The 26,328-nt window shown below is 46.3% G+C and overlaps 1 protein-coding gene across 4 annotated transcripts in view; it reads right to left on the bottom strand.

Annotated features, from left to right (window-relative positions):
• Positions 1-26,328, bottom strand: part of LOC142566243 (uncharacterized) — a 209,859-nt gene that overhangs the window by 134,261 nt on the left and 49,270 nt on the right. For all 4 annotated transcript variants that reach the window (XM_075677086.1, XM_075677082.1, XM_075677083.1 and 1 more), the window contains one exon: positions 3,301-3,432. In XM_075677086.1, the coding sequence (XP_075533201.1) occupies positions 3,301-3,432 (132 nt within the window). The remainder of the gene's footprint in view (positions 1-3,300; positions 3,433-26,328) is intronic.

Consider the following 26,328-nt stretch of genomic DNA (forward strand, 5'->3'; position numbering starts at 1 on the left):
GATTGCCCAGCTGGAATGCACTTCTTAACATGAAGCCAGCTCGACTCTATCTATCTTCTTATTAATGCGCCTACCTCACAAAGCGACACGTTGAAAACTGCACTAAAGCGATGCTGCCATTCGTAAAATCATGGGAACCTCGTGTACGTTTATAAATGAGGCAGCGTAGCTGAGCTACAAGTGCAGCCAATGCATGGGTCAAAAAGCTTCATAGAATGTGGCCTACGTGAACTAAAAACCATTATTTTTTTCATTTTACTTTCGCTCCGAAGAAAAATCATCGTTCTTCAATTTCTCTTCGATTACAGTTAGCGCAAAAATAATGTTTTCTGTGCTTTTCGGTGTGGTTGCGGTTCGATGGCCTGCTTTCAGCACAGCCGGCCGATGCTCTGGCCATTGCACCATAAGAATAGCCAGTGACCCAAGTTGGCGGAAAACGGTTGGACAGACCGATACATGGCTATTGCAATGTGCATGAAGTAAACTAAGAATCCTGATCGTATAAAAATATTCTAAAATATAAAAATTCCTTTTAGTTCAATTTCGTGCGATCAAGCTTTCCAAGCTCGATCCCATAAGCAACGTGTGCTGCGCAAAAACATTTGCCTAGTGGAAACTGCCTTTCCCGGTAGATGCCACAAATATTTAACGTCGCTTTATGGGCAACAAATTTTCACTATATGTTGTATACACACTGTAAATAAAGTAGAGAGGAAGAAGTGCCCAGAGCTCACTGGGGCTCTGGGCCTCTCGCTGTTATGCATTCTTTTACGTTTTTGCCATTTTCGTTAGAGTCATTTCATCAAGGATGAGCAAGAAGATGTTCCCACGACCACCTGAACAAGGTCAGTCGTCTACTTCCTTGCTATATCTTGAACGACGTGCCTTTGGAAGTTCGGACAAGCTCGATTCCTGGGAGAGCTCAACGCCAGAAGCCATGGACTGAGACAGCGAGTACACCGTAGTCATGGGCCGCCGTATGAAGAAGATGCGCCGTATGTCGACTGAGGCGACTTCATCGAATCAGTGTGAGCAGGGATCCTTCATGGTTTCTTACGTGCCGCTCTCGACGTCACACAGCATGAACTCTCTCAGCAGGCAGTTTTTAAACGAGTATTTTGAAAGTGTGGCCCCTGGGCAAATCAACGAGATCAGGATCAACGCTCGCAAGAACACCCTGACAATAGATGTGAACAATTCCGCAATACTTGAGAAGTTAAAGGCCATTCCACAGTTAAGCGCAATCCCCGTCCGCTCCTTTATTACTTACGGCAAGGAGACAACAAGTGGAGTGATTTCCGACGTGGAACTTGAAATCAAGCATGCGGACCTCAAGAGTCGTTTGAGGTCATCGTTGCGCATTCTTGAGGTTCACCCCTTAGGGCAATCGCGATGTATCAAGTTAATATTTGCTTCTTCGACATTACCAGCGTCAGTCAAAGTGCGCTACGTGATACACCGAGTACGACCATTCGTTACGAGGCCCGTTCACTGAGTGCCGGAAATGTCACAAGATAGGACACGTGAGCGCTGTTTGTAGAAGCGAAGCCACCTGCTCGCGTTGCGGCGGAGAGCATGATATTACCGACTGTGAGGCATCTTCATTTAAATGTCCTAACTGTACTGGCTCTCACGAAGCGACTTCGAAGGAATGCCCAACGATGAAACAATAGGTTCGTAGTCTTCGAAAAATGGCAAGAGATCAATCTTCACGTAAAGAGGCTGCTCAATCTGTTCGACAAAGTGACCAACGCTCGCGAAAGAAGCATCACAAAACCATTTCAGAACTACCTAGCGTGGCACAGGTACCACGACCACGTCTGCCTGTGCGTGCATCGAGAGTGGTAACGGCGCCTACTGATAATTCAAGGTCGACGAAAGCACGCGGCAAACATTCACCTCCACCGGCTGATACAAACACGGAATGGCCTTTGCTGCCCTCTAGGCCCACGGCCATGCCAGCGGGCCCTAGTGGTCCTCTGCGGAATGAAGCCAAGAATTATAGGGCCAATGAAACCGGTGACATTACGGGCAAGCAAGGAGATGAACACAGTGAGAAGGAGATTGTACAAAAAATGCTGAAGCAGCTGATAGAGTCAATGCGCGTGATTCTCGGTGGTCTCGAGAATCCGGCTGTTAAAAGGGCCCTACAAGTGCTCGCCGTGCTGGAGCCGCTTATCGCAGCTCTTTATATGCTATGAAGCTTTTGTTTGGAGCTTGTGCTGTTCACGCAGGGGAGGCCCACACACCAGCTTCGTCCTAGCGCCCTAATTTTTAGGTTCACTTGAATTGGTGACTACAGACTTGACACGAAACCTGATAGTGGCTTCATGGATCACATTTGCGAATGTTTATCATCAGAGTGTTGAACTTGCTTTCACCTTTGCGCATCCCTCTTGCTGTGTCATCGTCATCCTTCATCACACCTTTATGTCCCCGTTCCCCCTCCCCCTGTACAGAGTAGCAGGCTAGAGCGCCTTAGCTCAGGCCAACCTCTCTGCCTTCTTTCAAATGAATTATCTTTCTCTCGAAATAAAGTATGTAGTCAAACTGGAAACATCTGCACGACATACCCTTCGGAAACAAGAATTTATTACGAAACTTAGTGCGGAACAGTTACCGTTTTGCGGGTCGCCCGAATTAAAATATGATATCATCTTCAGAGTCTCTGTCCGCATCTTAAGGTACGCGCGTGTCGGTGTTACTTATTCGAAAAGGAAATAAACTACTGAGAAAATGAAACGTTGCTCCTGAGACTACGCTGTAGTCCGTAAGGGCGCCTTGAAATCGGCCTAGCCGCCTGTGACTCATGTTCAATGGCCGTAAAGAAAAAGAGCAGGCCCGATTCGTCTGACAGAAAAAGAAACAAGTTGCTTATTTCTTGATTAAAAAAATGCCATACATGCAATTTTTTTCATTTACGCGTCGAAATGTATTTACGTAGCTTGGCATGATTGTGCCTGACGTTATTTCTTGTTTCTCTTTTACTGTCATGTACATTGGAAGGTTCGGCCTCTTAACCTCCAAGTATCCACGCTAGAATAATTGAAATAATCATGTTCTGTGTTTTTACGCGCCAAAAGAAGGCTCTGGTTGTGAGTTATGCCGTAGTGGGTGGGGGGTCTCCAAATTATGTTGGAAAACCTGGCGTCCCTTTGCGTGCAACGAATGTGGCCTGGACTGAAACTGCGACCCGTAGCCGAGCAGCGCAACGCCATATAGCCGCTGGGCTATCGCGCTGGGCGTAACTTCTTCTGGTAGTTAACCCTGCACTGATAAATGCATCTACGGCGGCCGTACCTGGCTCTGGCAGCGGGCCATCTTCTCGTTGGCGTCTCGCGTGACGCGCTTCACGTCTTCCTCGTGCAGCTCTTTCATGGCCAACATCAGCGTCTCCTGGTCCTCCGCACGCGTGTTGAGCGTGTACACAACCTGCACACAAAGCGCCCTTGGTCTTTCCATTTATTAGGAACATCAACGCACACTGAAGCCTCATTCATAAATAATTTCAGTCTCAGAAAGACTGGTCTGCTGAAATGATGTGGTAGCGGCTAAAAAATTGAACACCCTTGCTTCCCTGTTTCTTCGCGGTCATGGCAGAGGTCACAGCGAAGGCGTTCATTCAAACCAACGGTGGCTCACATAAAACACACTACACATGAACATAGTACAGAAACACATTGGCACAATGGTTGTACTAACAACTCCCCACATATCCAGGACTGTGCTTAAAGATATTAAAGGAGTGCCTTGGTTTCACTCAAGTATATTATGTCAATGCACTGTGGTATCGTCTAAAAATATGTTCAATTTTACTGTGTTCACAGATGTGTGCCACTAAAAAGAAGCGCGCCAAAAGTGTATGCTCGTGGATCACGCGTGAAATGATTCAATTGAAGTAATAAGAGCGCTATCCCAAGTGGTTGTACTTATTTTGGAAGAGAAAATGCGCCTGCATAAGGAACGTTTTTTTTTCTTTCACCTAACCTAGCTACATGGTTAATATTACTAGGAAATTTTGGCACTACTTATGGAAAGACTGATATAAGTGTATCTGCAGCAGCTATTATTGACCCTGATATTTCTAACGAATCCCATGACTTCGCTCAGTGAGTTTTCCCACGGCCAGTGTCACATATGCACCCTTGCCTTCATATCTATTTGTAGGCCTTAGACGTTGTGCCTGATAATGACATAATACCTAAACTACTACAGATTGGTGCTGAGTGGAAAGTAGTCCAATGGCTACCAATCTATCTGAAACACAGCATGTGTGATTTCTGGAGAGTGTGTGAAGGAAAATTTGCATGACACCGAAGCGTCATTCCTTTGGGACACCCAATTTTTCGCAGGCGACTGCATCACGTATGCAAACATAAATAACGGTGAGTGTCAACCACAGTAATCATGCATCACTTGCTGTTTAACAAATGGGGTTAAGTGTTCCACACCTCCAAAACGCAAGCATTATATTCAGCACCGAAAGGCAGCCGCTACTGTTTAAATAGCGTTGGCAAGTACTTAACTGTTACACAATATAATTCGGTACGAGGAAAGTTAATTTCACTAAAGCGTAAACTACGTTCGTGTCTTCGACACTAAAGCATAACCTTGTATGTTACTATCCCGAAACCGATACTAGAGTACGCTGACTTCATCTGCAGCTCTTACCCTCAACATCAATTTATGAAAAATGAATGCATGCAGAATTTAGGTTTGAGGTTCATTTATTCCACTCACTTCCGTTTCTCGAGCATATGCATTTGTTGTAACAGAGCAAAGTTACAATCGATCGCGCAGCGCATATCACTGTTTTAATAGCCTTTCATTATCAGTTTTATTAGCTCACGTTGTGTTATTGCGGGAATATTCTATGAAGGAGCTGTTCATGCCCGTTTCCAGAACGCCTGCAATTGCAACCTTGCAATTCGCTCACAGTGCGCGGCAAGACAGAAACGCTACAGAAAACCCATGGGCTTTCTTACATAAATAGCACACCAATTGTTTCGCGTCGGTACTTTAGAATAGGGGCACCCGATTCCAAGGTATCCCTAATGACTAGCTCCACCGCTCATGCGCTGAACGAAAATCACTTCGTTGAGCTTGGTTCGCACACGAGTAATGTGTGGGTGGCTAGGGGGGCTAGAATAGGCGTCATGTACTCTCCAGGCGGCGCTGCAGGAACGCCGGGCAACAGCGCCCTGCATGCCGCGTTTAGCGGTCGCATGACAAAGAACTTGGAGGACGCTCAAGTTTCGCCTTTAAGAGTCGAATGCGGTAGCATTCAAAGCTCCCTGGCTACTTCTCGCGCTTCCCGGCAACTGCAGCTCGCGTAACCGCACTGTTTACCGGTGAACGCTGGCGGCACGGAGGCGAGCTTTCAGGTGGAAACGCGGCGTGTGCCGATCGCGGAGGTAGTGCACAGCCGCGCCACACAATTGCGTCATTTTCAGGTTTCTGCTATTGTTTCGCACTTTTGGTATTCTGAGAAGACTTAGCATAAAAGGCAAGCGTGTTGGTGTTTTGTTTGATGACATTTGTTTGTGGGCTGTCATTCGCAAAATTCCGAGTAATAACTTTGTTAAGAATATACGACAAGGTATAAGCTACTAGAATGGTGTGGCAGTATAGCCGCAGAGGGCTGTCCACATGCCAGTTACGAGCACTCTCGTGAAGTAAATTTCCAAGCGCCTCATGGCTAAAGTCCCTCGGCATTACTCATAGCATCGCCATTAGAAGAGCGCCAGCAATGCCTCGCGCATGGCGATACAGCTCGTGTCTCCCGTGCGCGTGCACACGGCAGCGCCCGAGTCTCCCGTCGAATGAGAAGCCACGGCGTGGCTTCTGGCCTTTGGGGGCGCGTGAAAGTGTGTCCGGCGTGGAGACGCGGTCGACTGTTGAACAGGCTCCTGTTAACTCTTCTTGTAAATTGTGTGAATGCATCAGTGTTGAGTTTCCGGGCACAAGTTCGCCCACAATAAACCAGTTTGTTTAGTGTGCTTCATTGAAGAGTGATACAATATAACCCACATATACCACATGTCATATAGCAAAGCGTGTCATATACATACAGTAAACCTAATTATACAAAATGTTTTTTTAGCTCCACGAAATTTCTTAAAGAATGCCTATGGCAGCTAGAACAATTCTAACCCTTGATCTAAATTACACGATGAGGTGGCCATTCTACGAGAAATCAAAATGTTCAATTGAATAATTAATATAATTAAGCTGATTACCTATTCAATTAATTTCTTTACGCCACACATTTGAATCTACGTATTATAGCCGCTGAGTTCGCACGGCGTATCCACTTGGAACGAATTCTCTGGACAGCACCAATTCCGACATCTCAATTTTAAAAGTGTCCGACGAATGCATAGGCGTTCCAGTTACTTTCTTAAGAAACCGTTGTTTTGTGCATTGAAGCACTAAAGTAATTAGACACCAGTGCTTTTCGTCGTACACTTTTAAAGTTATTATCTCGGAACTGATGCTGTTCAGAGAATTCGTTCCAAGTGGATACGCCGTGCGAACTCAGCAGCTATAATACGTAGATTGAAATATGTGGCGTTAAGTAATGAATTTGAAAAATTCGCAGTTCCACCGGAAAGGCGAAGCATCGATTACGATAGCCAATTAGTAGATAGCTGTACGAAGTAAGGGTTAGTAGCTTTAGCGGCAGTATAAGCTCGGAAACATTCGCTTACTAACTAAATTAACAATGAAAGAATGCGTAAGCCTGACTCAACGAGGACGTAGAAAGAAACAGACACACGGAGACAGCGCTGTCTTTGTGTGTCTGCTTCTTTCTACGTCCTTGTTCAGTCGCGCTTACACATTCTTCATGGGTTCAAACCAACTGACCCGTCAACGTCCTTAAAGTAAATTAACCAGCGCGCTGTCACATGCGCACAGGTGAACATGAACACACATCGCTCGATGACAGCGGAAACTGTCTGTGAAAAACGCTGTAATTAGGAATCGCGGCAGAAGCCGCGAGCCAAGTGACCTCTGTGCATCTGTCGCTTCGACGCGTACGAAACGTCAAAAGCACAGCGCATGCGAAGCTACCGGTACAACGCGCACTCAGCAAACATCGTAGGTCGCTTTTAAGGTGAGGTCCGCACGAGCGCGCACTTCAGCCACGTCGCAGACCACTTTCAAGGCACACGAGCGCCGGCAACGCGTCTCTACGGCGTCCGCGATTCGCTTGGCCAACGCCGCAGAAGGCGCGCGGCGTCATCGAGCCGCCGGAGAACACCCCTCCTCCCTCGCCTCACCCCCGTGTCTCAGAAGAGGGCTCGCATCCGTCCTTGCTCGCGTGCGCGAGATTGAACCGCGCTTGCCGGCTCACTCTGACACACTTTCACTCATACGCAACCTCACGGCGACGGCGCAAATCCGTCTGGAGTGTCCATATAATTGATATCGTAATAAAAATTACTTAGCGTAAACACGTTAATGATTCAATTGCACATTTTTAGTTCTCTTAGTAGTAATGGCCGCCACATGAAGTAATTTAGATCAAGGGTTAGAATTGTGCTATCTTTTGAATTGGCAGTCTTTATGAAATTTGGTACAGCTGAAAAAAATACCCTGTATACGGAAATTTTCGCTCAGGGACAACTCCACCGACGCCGACACCGAGACCAGATTTTCTGCGACACGGGGCCCTTAAGAGGAAGCTCGGGTGCTCCTATCTAAATACATGTAAAAGGAGAATTCGTTTTTATCGGGCAGCACTGCACCAAATTTGACGACGTTTGTTCCATTTAAAAGACAGGCTTAAAATCTAGTGACTGTTGGTTTAGAATTCTTAAATTAGGTCGTAAATGTTTTATTAAAAATTGGCAAAAATCGAAAATTTTCGAAATACGATACTATCAAGTTTACAACTCTCTAACTCAGCAACTAAAAACAATAATACAATTTTGTGAACCGCATCTAATAGCACAGCTAAAGCGGACAAAATTGATATGTTACACATGAATCTCAAAAAATAAAACATTATGGAAATACAGCTTTTGCATAATCCTTATAAACAACGTAACAAATTCATGTAAGATATAAGATGACAAGCCGAATTTGTCCGCTTTCAATGGTCTAATCGATTCCGTTTACAGAACTACGATATCTGTTCTTGATGCAAAGCTAAGAATTTGTAAACTTTGTCCTTCTGTTTATTTCAAACTTTCGAATATTTGAATATCCTTGTAACAGAATTCAAGACCTAAATCGAAATTCCGCTTCCAACAGTCACTAGAATTTATTTTTCTCTCTCAAATGCAACAAATTTCATTAAAATTGGTACAGGGGTTTTAAAAAACGTTTTTGCGTTTTATGCGTATTTGAATAGGCAGCGTCGGAGTTGCGCCCGAGCGAAAGCTTCCCCTTAACGCTATGGCGTTAAAACGCGAACCCCTGGAGGTGAATGCAGGACGCCACCGTATATCTGCTCGCCTGAGCTGCGCTGCAGTGGCAATTTTGGAGAATCTTCTGCATGGTAGGCTTTGCAGCATGCCTTCCACCAAGAAAACGGCAAAGTGCATTGCCGAATGTGTACACTGCGCACGAGAGATTGTAGATGCAGTTTCGCGGCGCTGCCAAATTTCAGTAAGTGCCATTCAAGTAACACTAAGCCAAGATGCAACGGCTTAGTGTTACTTATGCACTTAGAGCACATCGGCTCAAAGCCATGGGCCTTGAACAATGATGTAATAAGCTAATAAAACTAATAAAACAATGAATACGTTGCTATAGCGTCCCCACTGTGACAGAGTCCGACCGCTGCTAGTGCGTGTCGACGTCGGTTGCCGTCGGACTGCTGGGCCCAAAGGCACTTGTGTGGCTAATGGACATTTGCGAGCACTAGTGATCGTTAAATCATGCAATTGTGTATCCCTAGAATTTGCGTTAACGCACCGAAATCTTGCTCGTAGAGAGCGAACAATGCATCCCTAGTTGTTTCGTTTGATTGTTTAACATCAAGGTGTAATGTGACAGCAGATCTTTAGGCCCCAGTTTTTATCTACAATCCCCGAAAATCTTGCTGTAACAGGCTGTCTGTACCACGTCAGTTGACTCTTTTGTTTGTCCTCTTAGTAACGTGTTCTGTAACGCTTTCCCATAAAGCAGAAGTCACTTACTAACAAGCTTAATACAGCGTGACTCAGCTAGAAATAGCTAGGGCTGAGTCAAGCTATAGTTTAGACATCTTTAAGATGGCTAGAACTTGTTCTCTTCTAGCCATATGCTTCTAGCCATTGTGAGGACGTTTAGTTAGTAAAATTTTAAGGACCATTACGGTACTCCCTAATTCATAATTTGAGCGCAGCTGTATACGTGTTTTCGTTTCGCGTATAATGGCTGGCGCGGACAATCTGTATCGTGCGGCACGTTGCAAATCGAGCAAAGTGTGGCACACTGCCTCACAAATCGGGAGATACCGAGAGGAGGCGCGTGGGTGACACGTGTGCGCGACTTACGGCAGCCGCCGCAGACAGACCTCCGCTCGTGCAGCGCTTTGTTTCCATACAGACGACGCACGCTACTCTGGCGCCATCTTCTAGCCATTGTCGCTGCAAAGCCCGTCTTGCGCGGCACTACGCATTTTCTTCTCACGCGTTCTCCATACCTTCCTTCTTCGCTTTCCTCCTCGCGCTGTCTTCGCTATTGCCATCTTTCATCTCTCGCTGCGTTCCGCGTTCGCTTTCATCCTTCACTGTGCTCGTTCGCTCGGTTACGAAGGACAACGCTGACGCCGACACTCGCCGCAGGAACGGCCAGCTGCGGTCTAAAATATGGCACAATTTCGCAGGCATTGCCAGGGGGGGGGGTTCACGGCGGCCTCAACCAGTGGTGTGTGTGTGTGGGGGGGGGGTGAGGCTTACCAAAACATACAGTAGTCAGGGGTGAGAGGCTGCGCATTCAGTTTTGTAAGTGTGTAAATTGCCGACAAGCTTCTTTATCCGCCAGTGGTCATTGTACGCTTGATTGTTCCAGTCGTCGGGTTGGGCCTCAGCGGCGCGTTTGGAGTGCCAGGCATGCTATAGGAGCTCTACAACATATTCAGGCAATAGATCTTAATTGTTAGCCCAATAGCAGCTGCCAAACTTCGGGCCAAAACTACGTTCGCGGGCTGATAAACAATATTTCGAGGAGCACTAATTATTCTATAGAATACCTTTTGTTTCAGAATTTGACGACTTGAATGCTATCGCCCAACAATCGTAAGGCGATCAGTGTCCTTTCAAAGCTTTACGAGCGCACAGCGCAAACAAAATTACTGCTGCGTAGTTGCACAGTTTCCAGCTGTAAAATTGCACAACAAACTTCACTTAAGAGAAGAAAGACTTGCGTTGATACGGTATATCAAACGGCTAATAGCGCAAGTAGCCGATATCTCTGCTCCCCAAATGGAACGCGCGGATATCGATTCTTCATAGATTTCCTACGCAAGTTTCGAAGCGCGTTCGTCCGCCTCTTCAAATCTAGCGCCTCATCGATGGCATGCTGTGGCGTGCAGCTCCCGAAGAAGCGCACAATTTAATATATACACAAAGAATAAGTTTGAGGGCACTGATCGGTCACCTGATTTGTAGATGGGAGTGATACGACCGATCTTCCAGTCATCTGGTACAATTCCTGTATCTATTGATTGTTGGAAAAGGGCAGCTAACATAGGATATATTATAGGCTTAATCATTTTAAGCATTTTTGTGCAGATGCCGTCTGCACCTGGCGCTGAGTTATTCGAAAGTCGATCGATGGCCAATTATTTTCTCCGGTGTAATTATAAGGTCATTCATCGATTAGTTAATTGAAGGAAACGTAAGATCAGGTGGTATAGGGTTTTCGTTTGTGAAAACAGAGCTGAAAAACGAGTTTGGAAGTATTTATTGGGAGTAGTCAGGAACACGGTACAAAGGCACCTTCTATAACTAGCGATGATGTTGGGCCTTGCAAGACATGTCCCGGGAAAAAGCCGCAGGAAAAAGGTGAATAATAGTAGATCTACTCATAGTAAATATGAAGATATTATGCTTTAAAAGCCTGCGCTTCTTTCTACGCATTGCTCACAACTTCATGTGTACCAGAGAGCTGGAACAATGCAGGCATTATACTAATCCATAAGAAGCGAAATGTTAATGTGGCGAATAGGGCGTGTTGGTACTGTTCTGACTGGGGTTTCATAGCCTATGTAATGTCGGGTCGGTGTCGTGCCAGGGCAGTTAGCAGGACAAGTTCAGGAACGGAAGAAAAACTTTATATACGTATTTAAATCTGTGAGGCAGCTGAGTGAACAGACTCCGGCGCTCCTCTGTGCGCCGGCTCAACTAGCCCGGTTGGTCCATCCCCCTTTTCTCTTTCTCCACGTGGTGGCCAGGATCGCATCAATCCGGGAACCTTGGTACTGTCAATGGTACTTGAACTTAGAGGATACCGTTTCCCCTCTCAAACGTCAAGGTCTAGTTTACGGCACTGAAATGTGTAGGTTGAGCGCTGAAAACCAGCCACATCTCTGGCAACTCTTCTGGGAATTTGGCAGTTCGTTGAAATCCCGTTCTCGGAGCCTGATCAGTTTCGAACCGTCCGGTGCGCGGTGCACTATTGTATCCTCCCGCGAGTTGCTTTCCATCTGGCACCGGTGGTCGGAGCGTAATCGTCTGCAGGGGCGAGGGGGGAGGTCACCACAGCATTTCAAAGCTGCCGGTTTGGCGGTGAAGCATCCTTGTTCAGAAGAACCGTCCGGCCCAACAGTACATATTTGAAAAGGCGGCAGCGCAAAAAACAACACAAAAGATGCACGGAAAGCTGCAAACATGTGAACCTCGCGCACAACGTAGACGCAAGGTAGCTCTGATACCTTACGTTCACACGCTATCACCAATCTGAAAAAGGTGGCCCAACGTTACAACGAGCAAGTCCTGTTCTCTGCCCCCACAAGCTGTCAAAGCTTTGCGGATTGACCGATCCGGCGGCAACCGAGCAACGTGACTGCGGCACGAAGCGCAGGCGGTCTTTTGTTGAATGCGCAGAAGGTGTACTCTATCAAATTTCTTTAAAGTGTGGAAAAGTGCACGTTCGCTAAACTGTGAGATGTGTTAACGATATGTTAAGGGGGCACGCAAACAATGTACAATATGCGCGTGAAGGAAACGATTTTGAACGTTTTCTGGCAAGTCATTGTCTGAGCTACAAGCAGTGTTCGCCCGACCTTCCAAACATTTCCGTTATCAAGACGAGTAAAACGCGTATGATACAGAAAATCGCAGAACCTGAACGGATTTCTAGACTTGGGGAGGGATGTGTAAGCATGCCCTTACAAAAAAATGTTGAATTATTGAAATGTCATTGGTCAACGTCAACAAATGCCATTGTAAGCACATTCCGGAATTGTTGAAACAACATTGAGGAAGTTGTTCACAAGTGTTGATAATTGGCTTGCGACTTTTTGTCAAAACACCATTGGGGCTTTTCAGCTTGAATGAGTGAGTGAGTGAATAAACTTTTATTTGGTCCAGCAAAGCGCGATAAAACGCGCACCCGGCTAATCCCACGACGGGACTGACAGATCTAGTCTGCCGGCCCGATCGCGGGCGCGCTGGACGGCCAGGATTTGATCCTCAAAGAAAGGACTTCGCAGGAGCGCGTCCCACTCCTCCTTGGTGAACTTCGGGCCCAGCGACCCGCACTCCCAGAGCATATGAGGCAACGTAGATACCTCACCACAGGCCACGCAAGAACAAGTTGGATAAATCTCTGGATATATGCTATTAAGGGACGCCGGGTTTCGGTACGAGTTCGTTTGCAGAAGTCTTAGTGTGACCGCCTGCGGCCTGCTTAGCTTGGAGTGAGGTGGGGGGAAAACCCTTCTCTCTAAGTAAAAGAATTTCGTGATTTCGTTGTGTGTGAGAGGAGCGTCTCTGTGTCCGGGGAGAGAGTCGCCCGATCCGAGGGCAGCGCGGTCGGTAAAGCCACGCGCAGCCTCGTGGGCAGACTCGTTGAGGTTCAGAGGAACCCCCTCAATCGCCCCGACGTGTGCAGGGAACCATACGATCGAGTGCATGGAGGTGTTGCCCTGTTTGGCGCCTTTCAGAATTTGAACTACCTGCCGGGCTACCCGGCCTTTCTGGAATGCCCTGATGGCGGCTTTCGAATCGCTATACACCCTGTCTCTCCGACCTTCTTGCATGGCGAGTGCAATGGCCACTTGCTCGGCCACCTCTGGGTTCGTCGTCCGGACGGAAGCACAGTTGATGACTTTGCCCAGCGTGTCAATGACGGAAACCGCAAAAGCCTTGCCGTCTCGGTATGCAGCTGCGTCCACGAAGCTTGCTGCGATTTTGTCTTTGTTTATTTGCTTTAGTATATTAAATGCTCTTGCCTTGCGACGACCTGCGTTGTGAACGGGATGAACGTTGCGGGGCAAAGGGGCGACCACGATCTTCTCCCCTATTTCTCTGGGGATTTGGGTGTCTTCAGCCAAGTTCTTGGTTGGTGCGAGTCCGATCTCCTCGAGGATACGCCTGCCGGCTGGCGTGGTGGACAGCCGAGTTAGCTGGGCCCGTTCCTGAGCCTCGGCTATCTCCTCCATGGCGTTGTGTATGCCGAGCCGAAGGAGGTCCTCTGTATGCGTTCTGACGGGCAGCCCGAGGGCTCTCTTGAAGAATTTTCTAATGAGGGCATTAAGCTTTTCCCGCTCGGCTCTGAGCCAGTTGTGCATGGCCACCGTGTAGGTGAAGTGACACAGCACAAAGGCGTTGATGAGCCGAAGCAGGTTGTCCTCCTTGAGGCCACGATGTCTGTTCGTGACCCTTCGGACGAGGCGAAAAGCATTGTCGGTTTTCGCAATTATCTTGCGTAGCGCAGTGCCGTTGCCGCCGCGTGATTCTATGAACATACCCAGGACCCTGATGGTGCCGACCCTGGGTATCGGGTCACCGCTCCGAGTGAACAGGTGAATGTCACTTTCCGAGACCGGTTTGCAGCCCTTGGGTCTGCGGCCTTTTTCTTTTCTATAAAGGAGAAGCTCAGATTTGGTCGGGGAACATCTGAGTCCGGTGGGTAGCAGGTACTGCTCCGTGACGTCTATCGCCTCTTGCATGGCGCTTTCCACTTGCCCTTCGCTACCGCCGGTGCACCAGATGGTGATGTCGTCTGCGTAGATGGTGTGTTTGATTCCTTCAACTTGGGCCAGATTCCTCGAGAGGCCGATCATGCAGATGTTGAAGAGAGCAGGCGAAATGACCGAGCCTTGCGGCGTGCCCCGTGCGCCCAGGAGCACCTCGTCGGAGACAAAGTCGCCGATCCGCAGCCTCGCTTTCCTCCCCGTCAGGAACGAACGGACGTAGTTATATAGTCTGGGGCCCAGCTTGAGGTCTGCCACGGAGGCTAGAATGTATTCGTGGAGAACGTTGTCAAACGCTTTCTCGAGGTCGAGTCCGAGCAGGGCCCTGGTGTCTCTGGTACTGCCATCGATGATTTGATGTTGGTCATCTTCATGGCGTCCTGCGACGAGAGGCCGGCACGAAAGCCAATCATGTTGTGAGTATAGATGTTGTTCTCTTCGAGATATCTGTTTAGTCTGTTGAGGACGACGTGCTCCGCCAATTTCCCAACGCAGGAGGTGAGAGAGATCGGTCGGAGGTTGTCCACGTTCGGAGCCTTGCCGGGTTTGGGGATCAGGACGACGTTGGCGCTCTTCCATTGCTCTGGGACGCTGCCGTTTTTCCACGTCTCATTGATCCTCTCGGTGAGGTATGCGATCGAACCGTCTTCAAGGTTCCGCAGCATCTTGTTGGTGATTCTGTCGGCACCTGGCGCACACTTCCCCTTGAGCGCGAAAATGGCTTGCCTAATTTCCCCCCCCCCGGTGAAGTCTTCGTCCAATTCCGGACGGGCTGGTCCGAGGTAGTCGGGAAACCGGTCTTCCTCGTCGCCATGCTTTATGGGAAGGTATTTCTCCATGAGCTTGGCAACCAGCTCGTCCCCGGAACAGGATATGGTAGCTTCGTGAAGGGCTCTGGCGAGCGTGTGTCTCTGACTGGATCTGGTGCTGCCCTCGTCGAGGAGATGTTTAAGCATTCCCCAGGACTTGCCGTTACGCATCTGCCCGTCGATCGAGTCTCAGACCTCGTCCCATTGCTGCTTGCCGAGGGTCCGACAGTGATCTTCGATGGCCTTGTTAAGCTCGGAGATCTTTTTCCTCAATCTTCGGTTAAACCTTTGTCCTTTCCATCTCAGAAGCAGCGCCTGCTTGGCCTCGATCAGATGGGCAAGCCTACTGTCCACCTTTTCTACCTCCAGGTCGCTGACGATCTTCTTAGTGGATGACTCGGCATCACTCTTGATTCGCTCGCACCAATCTTCCAGGTCTTTTGGGACGGGTGCGCTGTCGTTGCCGCAGAGCTTGCGAAAAAGGTCCCAGTCCGTGACAGTGAATTGTCTGGATTTACTTCGGGTGACTTCGAAGCGGGTCTCGAGCACATAATGGTCGCTACCAAAATTTATTGCGGTGTTGCTCCATTCGGCTCCCTCGACGTTCTTCACGAACGCCAGATCGGGGGTGGTGTCCCGGCTAACCGAGTTGCCAATTCGGGTGGGGAACGCCTTGTCCGTGATGAGCGTGAGGTCGATTTCGTTGGCGTTCTGCCACAGACCCCGACCCTTGCTCGTGTCGTAGACGTACCCCCACACGCCGTACGGTGCGTTGAAATCTCCGACGACGACCAAGGGATGGGTGCCGGCCAGGTCGACGGACTTCTTGAGTATCGTTTTGAACTGCTGTCGCGAGTCCCTAGGATTGCTGTAGATGTTGAGTATGAACACGCTGTTTCTCCGCTGGTTGCGTTGTCTCGTATTGAGCAGAACCTCCGCCATGACGTATTCGACCTTGCAACTCGCCAGCTTCAGGTCGTGAGACAAGTGTGTAAGCCTCCTGTCAACTAACGTGCACACTCCCCGACCTTCGGCCTGCACGGAGACGGCACGATAACCAGAGAGGGATGCGGCAGAGACGAGGGTTTCCTGTAATGCTATTACTTGTGGTTTGTTACGTAGCGACCTTAAATATTGCTGCAAAGGAGCCCTCTTATTGGAGTACCCCCTGCAGTTCCACTGCCAAATTTTGAACTCCTCTTTGGCACTATCCATGATTAGATAAATTGTCCGGGGTACCCGCTGTAAGCGCAGGTGCATGCAAGAAGTTCCCCCCACTCTGACGTGCCGATGTGCTCGCAGCCCTGATTTGAGTCCCCGACGCGTTCGGAACAACGACCTGCATCGGAGTTACGGACGTATTATTCGGAATCACCAGACGCTCGAGGGCGTCCATGCGATCGGCCAGCGCGCCTAGGCCTCTCCTCGGGTCTCCTAGGGCGACCTGCACCTGTGCTAAGCCTTGGTGTAACTGCTGCACGCTCTTAGTGAGCGTGGCCAGCATGCCTTTGACCTCATAAGTTTGCGAATCTGAATCGTCCTTGCTGGAAACTGCCCTACGCTTGGCGGCGCCGGCCGAGTCGCAGGCCGGAACTGGTGCTTCTGTGGCGGTCGGCGCCGACGCGTTGGATGTAACACTCTGACTGATTACTAATTTCTTAATCTCTATCATTTCGCTAGCCATCTTTCGGATCATTTCTTTTAAGTCCGCGTTTTCCTTCATAAGCCGTGCTACCTCTGCCTCCCTGGATTGCTCTGGAAGCGGGTCGCGTGGGTCCCGGGTGGATCTCGCATGGGCGCCGCCAGCAACCATATCTGCCCACGATAGCGTCGACTTTCTCTTCCTCTGCTGGCCGGCACTGGACCCATACCGGGCCCTTGAGACAGAGCGGCTCCTGGAGCGGCTTCCGGATCTGCCCCTGGACATAGATCTGCCCCTGGACCGGGATCTGCCCCTGGACCTGGAACGGCGTCCGGAAGGTGGAGAGGGGCTCCTGGATCTAGAGCTCCCGCGAGCCGCGGAGCGACCCGCGGCGGCCCGGAGTTGTCGCTCGCCCATGGCGCGGGCCGGAGACTTGCTTCTATTGGCTCGGGATCGGTCCCCGCGCCTGCGTCTGACGATGTACGGCGTCTGGTACCTCTGCTTGCACTCCTTGGCAGCGGTGAAGTGTCGGCCTCCGCACAGCCTGCATTTGGGGTCGCACTTGTGTTGTTCGTCCGGGTTGGCGATGCCGCATCCCCTGCACATAGTTTCGTCCGGCGAGGGGCAGACATCCGCTCGATGCCCGAGGCGGCCACAGGCGTAGCACACCTCCACTTGCTTCCTATCTAATGCACACCTGACAAGTGTGCCGCCGTACGACACGTAGTTTGGCACCTTGTAGCCGTCGAAGACCACAACCACGGTGCCCGTGCTCTTGATTCGTTTGGCTCCCAAGGCCAGCGGGTTCTTTGAGTTGACAATCTTGCGATCGAGCTCCTCCGGGCCTTCACTCCGTGCGATGCCGCGGATGACGCCTTTGCACGTAGAGTTGGGCGCTGCCTCGTACGCGTTCACCTTGTGCTGCTGGCCGCCAACAGCGATGCACTCGACCCTGACGTAGAGGGTCGCATTCTCTCTGCTGGGGGTGCTGATGACCGTGATATTTTGTTGGAAATTCGGGCACATCGTGTCCGAGTCCCGCTTCGCCTGGTCGAAACCGACTGCGTTCCATATGGCCTCGGCCACAACTGTCGGCCCCACCTTGCTGATGTTCAGACCTCCCTTCGGCCTGACGATGATCTTCGCGTCTTCTTTGGGCAGCGGAGGCATCCTTCCACCCCGAATAATTTTGGCTTTAGCGCTGCTGCGGTCTCGGCGACCCTTTGCATTCGCGTTGTCATTTGGCTTAGCGCCGGTAGAAATAGCACCAACTCGCTCGACGGGCGCTGATTTGGCTCCGGAGCGCCTGGCAGCAACTGTTTGCCATCCGGGATCCTTGGAAAATTCCTCGGGAGTCAGAAGCTCCCCTTCCACTTCACATTCCATCACTGCAGACACTGACAAGAAAAGCTAGCGCCGCAGCAGCACTTCGCCGCGCTAACACAAGCGCGGCTAGGGTTAGCGTCGCAGCGGCGTGGTCTGGACGGAAAAGGCCGATAAAATCGCAACAAGGCCACCCACCTTCAAGAGTCGGGTGTCTACGGGATCGCCACAACTTAAAGAGTCCGTTGGCACTAAAATAGTCGCACTGGGCTCAAATTAAATCACCGAAATCATTTTCAGAAGCGGGAGCCGGTCTTCGACGCTTACTGGAACGTTCGTCGTCGTCGTCTTCCCCCAGCTTGAATGATCATTGTTGTATTCTTGAAACCATGTTGTATTTCAATATTCAAACCCTGTTGAAGCATTGTGGAGTCTCAACATGGAAAGCCCATTCAAGTATTGGAGCTGTGTTGAATCTCAAGACAAATTATGTTGAAAGCCCTTTATGCCCCCAGTGTATCTCTAGCAGTGTTTAAAACTGCACTTTTCTTAAAATAATGCTGAGCTATGTTGTGTTGGATACAATTATCTTTGATGTCCCTTTGATATGTTTGCTATGGGCGGACAGGGGCAAGTACTGTATTGCAGGCCTCGGTCACCCTGTGCTCCAAAGCATGGTCCTGGATTGCCTGTAATAAACCATGTTGTAAAGCTGCTAGCAGAGCCGTTAAGCCAGTGTTTCAATTGGCAAAGGCAATGGTCCTTCACGAAATCAACAATGCAGAATTGATGCAGACAAAAGCCATTTCTCTAGGTGAAGTGTTTATTTGTAACCAAACATCTGTGTAAATGTACAACCATGTGTAGCTTGCGAACATCACAAACTTCTTAAAACTATTGCTAAGTACAGACTTTCTGCAGCTTGACACCATAAGAAGATTGAATACTAACAGATGCAGTCTGTGTCGCCCTCAAGTAAAACACATTTTCAAAAGAAATCAATCCTTAAAAAATAAATAAATGCCTAATAAATAAATGTACAAGCAGACTGACAAGACAATAAATAACAACCCCCAAAAGGGTACTTGCTTTCCTTATTAGGTATCCAGTGGTACTACATCCATGGCACGATTCGGCTGAGCCCACAACAGACACTGATATGCAGGGCGGTTATCTTCCAGTTTCATTAAATTTTGAATTGAAAATTCAAAGCTAGCTTCAGCTACTGTTGAAGCTAGCATAACTCTAGATCAAGTTGAATTATACAGAATGCCAGACATTACGTGCATGAGAAATCAAGACACATATTCAGGTAATTAATTACAATTCAGTTAACTTCCTAATTAATTTTTACGAACTGTAGCGGGTGAGTTTACAGTGTGCATGCACTTAGAATGAATTTCCAGAATGGCAGCAGTAGCGAGACACATGCCATCAAACTGGTCGTAAAAATGCACTGCGGTTCCACTTACTTTTTCAAACAAAACGCACTGTTGTGCATTGAAACACAAAAGTAACTGGAATGCCCACTTATTTCGTCCCATATTTCTGGAAAAATCTCCAAACTGGCGTCGTCCTGGAAAATAATTTCAAGTGAATACGTCTTCAAACTCACTTACTACGCTTTGTAAACTGTAATATGTGCCGTAATGTTTAAGTGAATTAGTAAATTTGCGAGAATGCATTGAATATGTGTTTCTATGTTTTGCGCCAGTAATGTCCATCTGCGCATAACCAAGCTCAAAAATAAGGATTATGCTATTTTCCACAGGCAATATTAAAAAATTCTGTAATAGTGAAAAATCATCACTGTATAATCCTTCTTTATTGGTTGAACGGTGCGTGCCTATGTCAGTAAATATTATCTACTTTTGAAACATGGCCATTCCAACAAGTGATGCCATGGAAGCACTTTATTGTGCTGCATTGCTTGTTGCATGATCCAATTGTCTTTTCTCCCATGATAACGCTCCTGAGCAGGTCATTTCATATCAAGCGACTTATTCATATTGACTTCAGATTTTTATATGAAAAAAATTGCTGTTATTGACCTGCTGGAATATTTTCGAAAATATTCCTCATGTGAGTTCCATTTCAATTTTGTACACTGTCACAAAAAATAATGAGAGAAATCACAAAAAATATATTTTCATGCATGCATGAAAGGTACATCATTGTCATTACTAGAGGCCTTTCCTAGCACATTTAATTTAGGCCAACTTATGCCAATTAATTATTACACATGTATTTTAACAAGCAAAATAAACAATTTTTGCGAAGTTATGTAAAATGCAGTTTTCACCGAACAGAACCACTGTGTCAGTGGCACAGATGCACTTGCAGGTGGGTCATTCCATGCTGAATCGACCAGCGTTTTTTAGACACCACAGATGTAGCTGAAACATTTCCACGTATTTATTGGAGTTCAAAACTCCTTCCCAATTTCTTTATTTAAAATTTTTGTACCATTTTGGTGACAGTTCATTTTTCTTGCCAGCTCAGCTAGAAGACGTCAATCAAAATTTTTTTCAATGGCACAATATATGAATCGAGGCCATCATATGGTGTGCATGGTAATACGCTCAAGTAATGTGACTGCCAAAATAGCCAATTTTTAAATACTTGAATACTTTGAGTGACTTTGGCACCTACAAAAGTTATAAAAATGCAATGTGTTAATTTTTTTCTCGTAACGCAGAAACGTTCAGAAGACAAATTAAATACAACATGGTAGCACAGGTGACATAGTACAGCAGAAAAATACTTGGAGCTTTGAAGGTTCAGCCGATCACTTGTAAAGTAGCTGTAAAGTTCTAGTCTTTTGCAAGAAGCTTCATGTTGTAGGTCAAGAAAGTAGCTTTCCTGGTTTGCCTAAAAATACATGTGATACATTATTAGATAGCTTTACATGCCTGCTATGCACGTGCCAAGTCAAAAAAGGCGGTATTATTTTTAGATACGAAAAAGTTCTTTTTGGAATATTTGTCAGCACCGGCTTTTCTCCGACGTGCGCACAAGCTTGCTGGCCGGGAATGCAAATGACAAATACGGCTTCGTTAAAATCAAATTATGGCGTTTTATATGCCATAACCACTACCTGATTATGAGGCACGCAACATTGGGGGACACTGGAAATTTAAACAAATCTAAGTACTCGTGTTTTGTCGCCCTCATTGAAATGCGGGTGCCGTGGCCGAGATTCGATCCCACGACCTCGTGCTTAGCAGCCCCACACCATAGCCACTGAGCAACCGCGGCAGGTAAAGCTGACTTCGTCTACAACACAGATGACAAAGGAGCGATGTTGTGGTCTGCGTTTTATTGCCAAGAGACGCACGCTCTAAGGCAACGAGGCATGTGCTTAGTCTGGGCCGGGGAAACCATACAGCCATTGGACATAAGAATACTTGCTAAATTCGTGAGGGAGCCCTGCAGTGTTCAAAGATACGTTTCATGCAGTTGATAAAAAGAAATATTTGCTCTTACATAGCCAGTAAATGCAGAAAGAGCGCTCATATAGGTCATGGAAACGATTTTAAATGGTATGTCGCACTGCAATGCGATATCAACATGCAATGCGACATACAGGGAGCTGGACACTTTGTGCCCTGCTCCATGGAACCCAAACAATATAATATTACGATGCAAGAAAAAACACTTTCACAATTAAAACTGAAAGCTTACACAAGTAAGAGAAAATTCTTCTGGTGTTGCGTGTTACCACTGTTTGACAGCCTGAAGGTGCTCATCTATAAATCATATGCGCCGTGTTCAGTGTGACGTGATCAGGCGTGGTTGGCAACCACTTTTGGCGTTCATTTTAAAAAAAGCTATACGAGTCAAGAATGCAGCGTTTGACGTCGCTTGGCTCCGTATTGATAAACTAACGCAGTCAAAGTTTGTCAACTAGTTTTTGTGGCTAATTATATTAACCATCTCTCCTTGCTAGACATGAAGGCTACATATATTTATGCTGTATGGGTGATCCACAAACGAACATTGCATAAAATAATTTATCACATTTAAAGGACAATGCCCCTTTGTGACTTGTCACAGGCATAGCAGACCCATAGGGCTACGTAATGATGGGTCACATGTACTTTCGCGCCGGCCACCAAAGCTATTCTTTTTTTACCTTCAGCACGACGCTTATTGCAAATCATTTGAACTGTACAGTTTTTTAGTTGTTCGACTGAACCTCCAAGGCGTCAAATATTTTGCAGCTATACTATGTAAACCAGCCTGCCATATTATATTTATTTTGCACGTTCTGTATTTCCCTGCGTTCGAAGAAAAAAGTTCAAACTTTGCCATTTTGGCAGTGACGCCATTTCATTCTGTTGACACAGACTCCATCTGAATATCTGGATCATACAATTTCCATTTGAAAGCAAATATTGATCAGTGCCTTCTAGCTTAGCTGGCCACGAGCAATCAATTTTTGCCAAAATTCTAGAATATTTTTGCGAAGAAAAATAAATGGGGAGAAAGAGTTCGGATCTTCAACAAATATATGAAAAATTTTTTCAACGACATCTGTCATGGTAAAGAAAAATGCTGGTTGATATGACATGGAATGTCTTAGATGTATGTATGCAACCAAATTTTTTTCAAAAGTTTCTCATAGTACCTAATTTTGCATATAAAGAAGTTTTGAAATAAATTGCCATAATGGAACAGTGCTTGACGAAACTGGATGGTTTGGCATTAAATGACTGAAGATACTTAAAAAAGAAAATAGTCAGGAAACGTTATCTTTGTTGAACTATATGAAAAATTCACATAAAAATGTCGAGGCTACAAAAGCACAACACTTGTGTTTTGGTTTGAGCTGTCCAACTTGGTCTCTTCAGAGGCTTTTGGTCCCATGCGAGAAACGAGGTCAGAGTGTTCTTTACATAGGGCATGTAGGTACCGGGAAATTAGATGCAAGTGAAGCCTGCAAAAACAACAAAAAGCCACGAAAAGTTCTAAAAAGCAACTTCCACGCGAAAAAGTGCGGCATACAATATGCCATCGTTATAATAAAATTGATTTATGTATTTGTTTTGCTTTATTCGAACTTTCCGCGGGTACAGCTTCACAGCATCACCCCTTAAGTTTATTCAAAGTAGCACAGGATACTACTAAGTGTCAAGTGCAGAAAAGGGCAAAGAGGAACGATACACTGTAGCGAAATAACTTTATGAATACTGAATGTCGAAGATGTGAACTTTGATTGCTTAGAAACAAAACAGTGAAAAAAAACTTCATGTCGTTCATGAAGAAACTTAAACTCCTGACAACTAAAATTATTTCTTGTAACTTTCAGCAATTAAAATAAGCAGCCCTTCCTTGTGTTTTTCCTTGGTCCAAATACAATACGGTCGTGTCAGTAGAATTGGGTGTGGCTTCATTTGCAGTTAGGTTTCATAAGTTCAGATGCAATTGGGGTGCGCTTCCCGTCTCACAAAGGCTTTCTTAGGACTATCTACCTTAAAGAAATTACTGCTTAAAGTGAAGTACGTTTTCTTACTCAACGACTGTTATGTGACAGATACGAAGAAATGCTCAGTCTTCTGAGATCCATGCGCCTGTGGACTAACTTCTTTAACTCTTTGAGCTTCACTGCCATTCATTTGGGGCTGCGACGGAACATTTTGGCGTATCAACCACCTTAACATGAAAAAATGGGCCTTTTCAGAACAAAGCGTTGCCTAGCGTCACACTGGAGGGGCTGCAACCTTCTGGGACTTCAAGAAAAAATTATTGTTGTGCTGTCACCACTTTGGTTTCTCTAAAACAGATTTTTCTCTTAGCTCTTTGGTGGTTGTCACTGCAGTAGTTTGGGAGTATTGTCACTTGACGTACTTTACTATAAAACAACTTTTGAAAGTTTCATGACATTGAAAAATTATGCTACTTTATTCTGCATAGAACAATAAACCATGTGTAAAACTGCAAATACTAAAAAGGTATTGTCACTTTACTGTCAATTAAAAAATTATTTACCCGTTTTCTACTCGAAAAGTCACTACGAAGAACTCCAATCAGTAATAAAAACATTAGAGATCAGCAAATAGTAATTTTTGAGGCGGAAGGGAATAATGCCGGAAGCGAATAGAATATTGAATAGCTTCTGAATAATGAACAGCTGATATCAAAATTAACATAGAATTATGTTCAGACCCTAGTATCTTCAAATTAGGAAGTTTCTGTCATTGCATACTACGTTATGAAGAGCTGTTTATTAAAAGCACAAATGGAGCAGCAAAGAAGTAGTTTTTCACGTGCGCAGGACTCCAATGAGCGTGAACGATTGCTGCACAGGCTCTAAAGAACAGCTACGTAAATGACGTAGCCTGCTCTGCTACACAAGTTTTCATGTTTTATGTCTATGCTATACCTATGAAGGTAAAATTTGCCGCACTTTTGCTCCAATTTTATGTTTCACAGGTCTTTTGAAATATTCGAATAAGTTGCGCATTTGCGAATAGTGACTAATCGATTTGAAGACCGAGTCAACTAAGGACACTGTTCAATCCGTTATTCGAAAGATTCGAGTGTGCACACCCCTAAAAAATACATGACTCCCCCAAAACGTAATCCTCAACGGGTTAAAGAGTAACCGGAAAGCCCATTCATCTTTTTCATAAATTTAAGCCTATAGGCTACTTAGCAATCATTTATAATAACCCTGTAAACACGCAAGTGAAATAAGGAAGCATGTCCGATTGTCTGTAAGGAGCTTTAGACAGTAGTCGCCAAGGGGCTATGCAGTGCAACTCAATTTATTTAAGCATGTGGGTAAAAGTCACATAAATTTTTTTATCTTGGAATAGAAAGTCATAAAGTGCATGGTAATATATAGGTAAGGTGCTTAGAACGAATAAGCATTCACTAAACATAGTATTGTTGGCAGTGATGCTGCAAACTCTGTCCCTATTCTTTGATTGAAACAACCAAAGAAAGATGCTACGCAACTAGTGTTCCTTCTATTGAAAGGCTGGTGTCTGGCATCACATGGACCTCCTTCAAGACAGGAGCAACATAAATTCAATGTGGTCTGTTAAAATTGGTGAAACCACTGTCTTGCATTACAGAACCTGGAGAGATGTTTTGATTGGTGAAATTTGGTGGAAGTGCTGATCCTCGAGTTGAGCAGTAACCACACTTGAATAAAGGGAAAATGAGACATCCACCCGTTCGTAGCAATTGCTACAAAGGAAACCCAACGGGTTCCTCGAAACCTTCTCTCCACCTTGCGGGTTTCCGCAGAACTACTACGTCTAACCACACTTGAGCATAGCTACTCCACAATTCGTGTATTGGAATAGCACTTTCAGGCTACTTAAACATGTCGTCTAAGTCACTAGATTTCCAGCGTGCTTCACAGACAACTATTAATTGCAATGACAGCTAAGTAGCACTACTAATGCACAAATGCACCTCAATTCCTCTGGTGGAGTGAAGGCAGCTTTTATATTGTAGAAGCATTTGAATATGGAGGCATAGGGCACTTAAAATCATATTTACAGTCACTCCCAATGGTAGGCTATTGTAGCACACAATTGCAGATGAGGGCGACTTGAAAGTCATTTGGTATGCTAGTGGCAAGTTGCTTATTTAAGATACAAAATGCGAATATATAAACTCAACGGGAAGGGATCTATGGTACTTGCCTATAACAACGTTGAACCTGGTGGGGTCAAGAGGCTCTTTTGCCTCTTGGCGTTATTTCCAAAAAAGTAAATAACCCATGAGCTCCTCCTCTGGGAACATATGGTGAAGCAAGGCCCTTGCAAACTTTCTTGGTCCACCATGGCAGGCCATGGTAAGCTGTGCCAGGATAACCTTCTCAATGTTCACTCCTCCAACCTATGCGAACCTGCATGTTTAGGTAAATGTTAGCAAAGCAGTTATACGCATTTCAAGCACATTTACACAACAACCCTACTGCAAATAAACCGCAACAGTACCTGTTGCGGATCTACAATGCTGATCTTATTTGACTTCTGACTAGCTTCTTATGCTGTCTGGATGCCACGTGTTTCAGAAAAACAAAATTTAACCAGCACAAACGAGAAAGTAAACCAAAGTATCCAAAACATCTAGTATTATTTAATGTGATTACCATTCTTAGGATACTTCATATTTTCGGGTGTTTGTATCTAAATATTTTCCCACCCATTTGTGTCAATGGCTAGTCAATGGACTAATGGTAGAAATCGGGCTGCTATGTTGAAGGAAGCGGGTTCATAATCAACCGTCGGGCAAGCTTGGGTCACTGGGCATGTGCCACTCTTCAGTTAATTTCGTTCAGGCCATCTTGAGCAACTGCTGCTGCTTGCGCTGGTAAGCAGGAGCTCGAAGAAGAACATGACTGTCAAAGTTACTAAGATCACCGCTACACATTAGGTTCGCTTGCTTTGCTCCAGAAC

The sequence above is a fragment of the Dermacentor variabilis genome, unplaced genomic scaffold (assembly GCF_050947875.1).
Source record: "Dermacentor variabilis isolate Ectoservices unplaced genomic scaffold, ASM5094787v1 scaffold_12, whole genome shotgun sequence".
NCBI lineage: Eukaryota > Metazoa > Arthropoda > Arachnida > Ixodida > Ixodidae > Dermacentor > Dermacentor variabilis.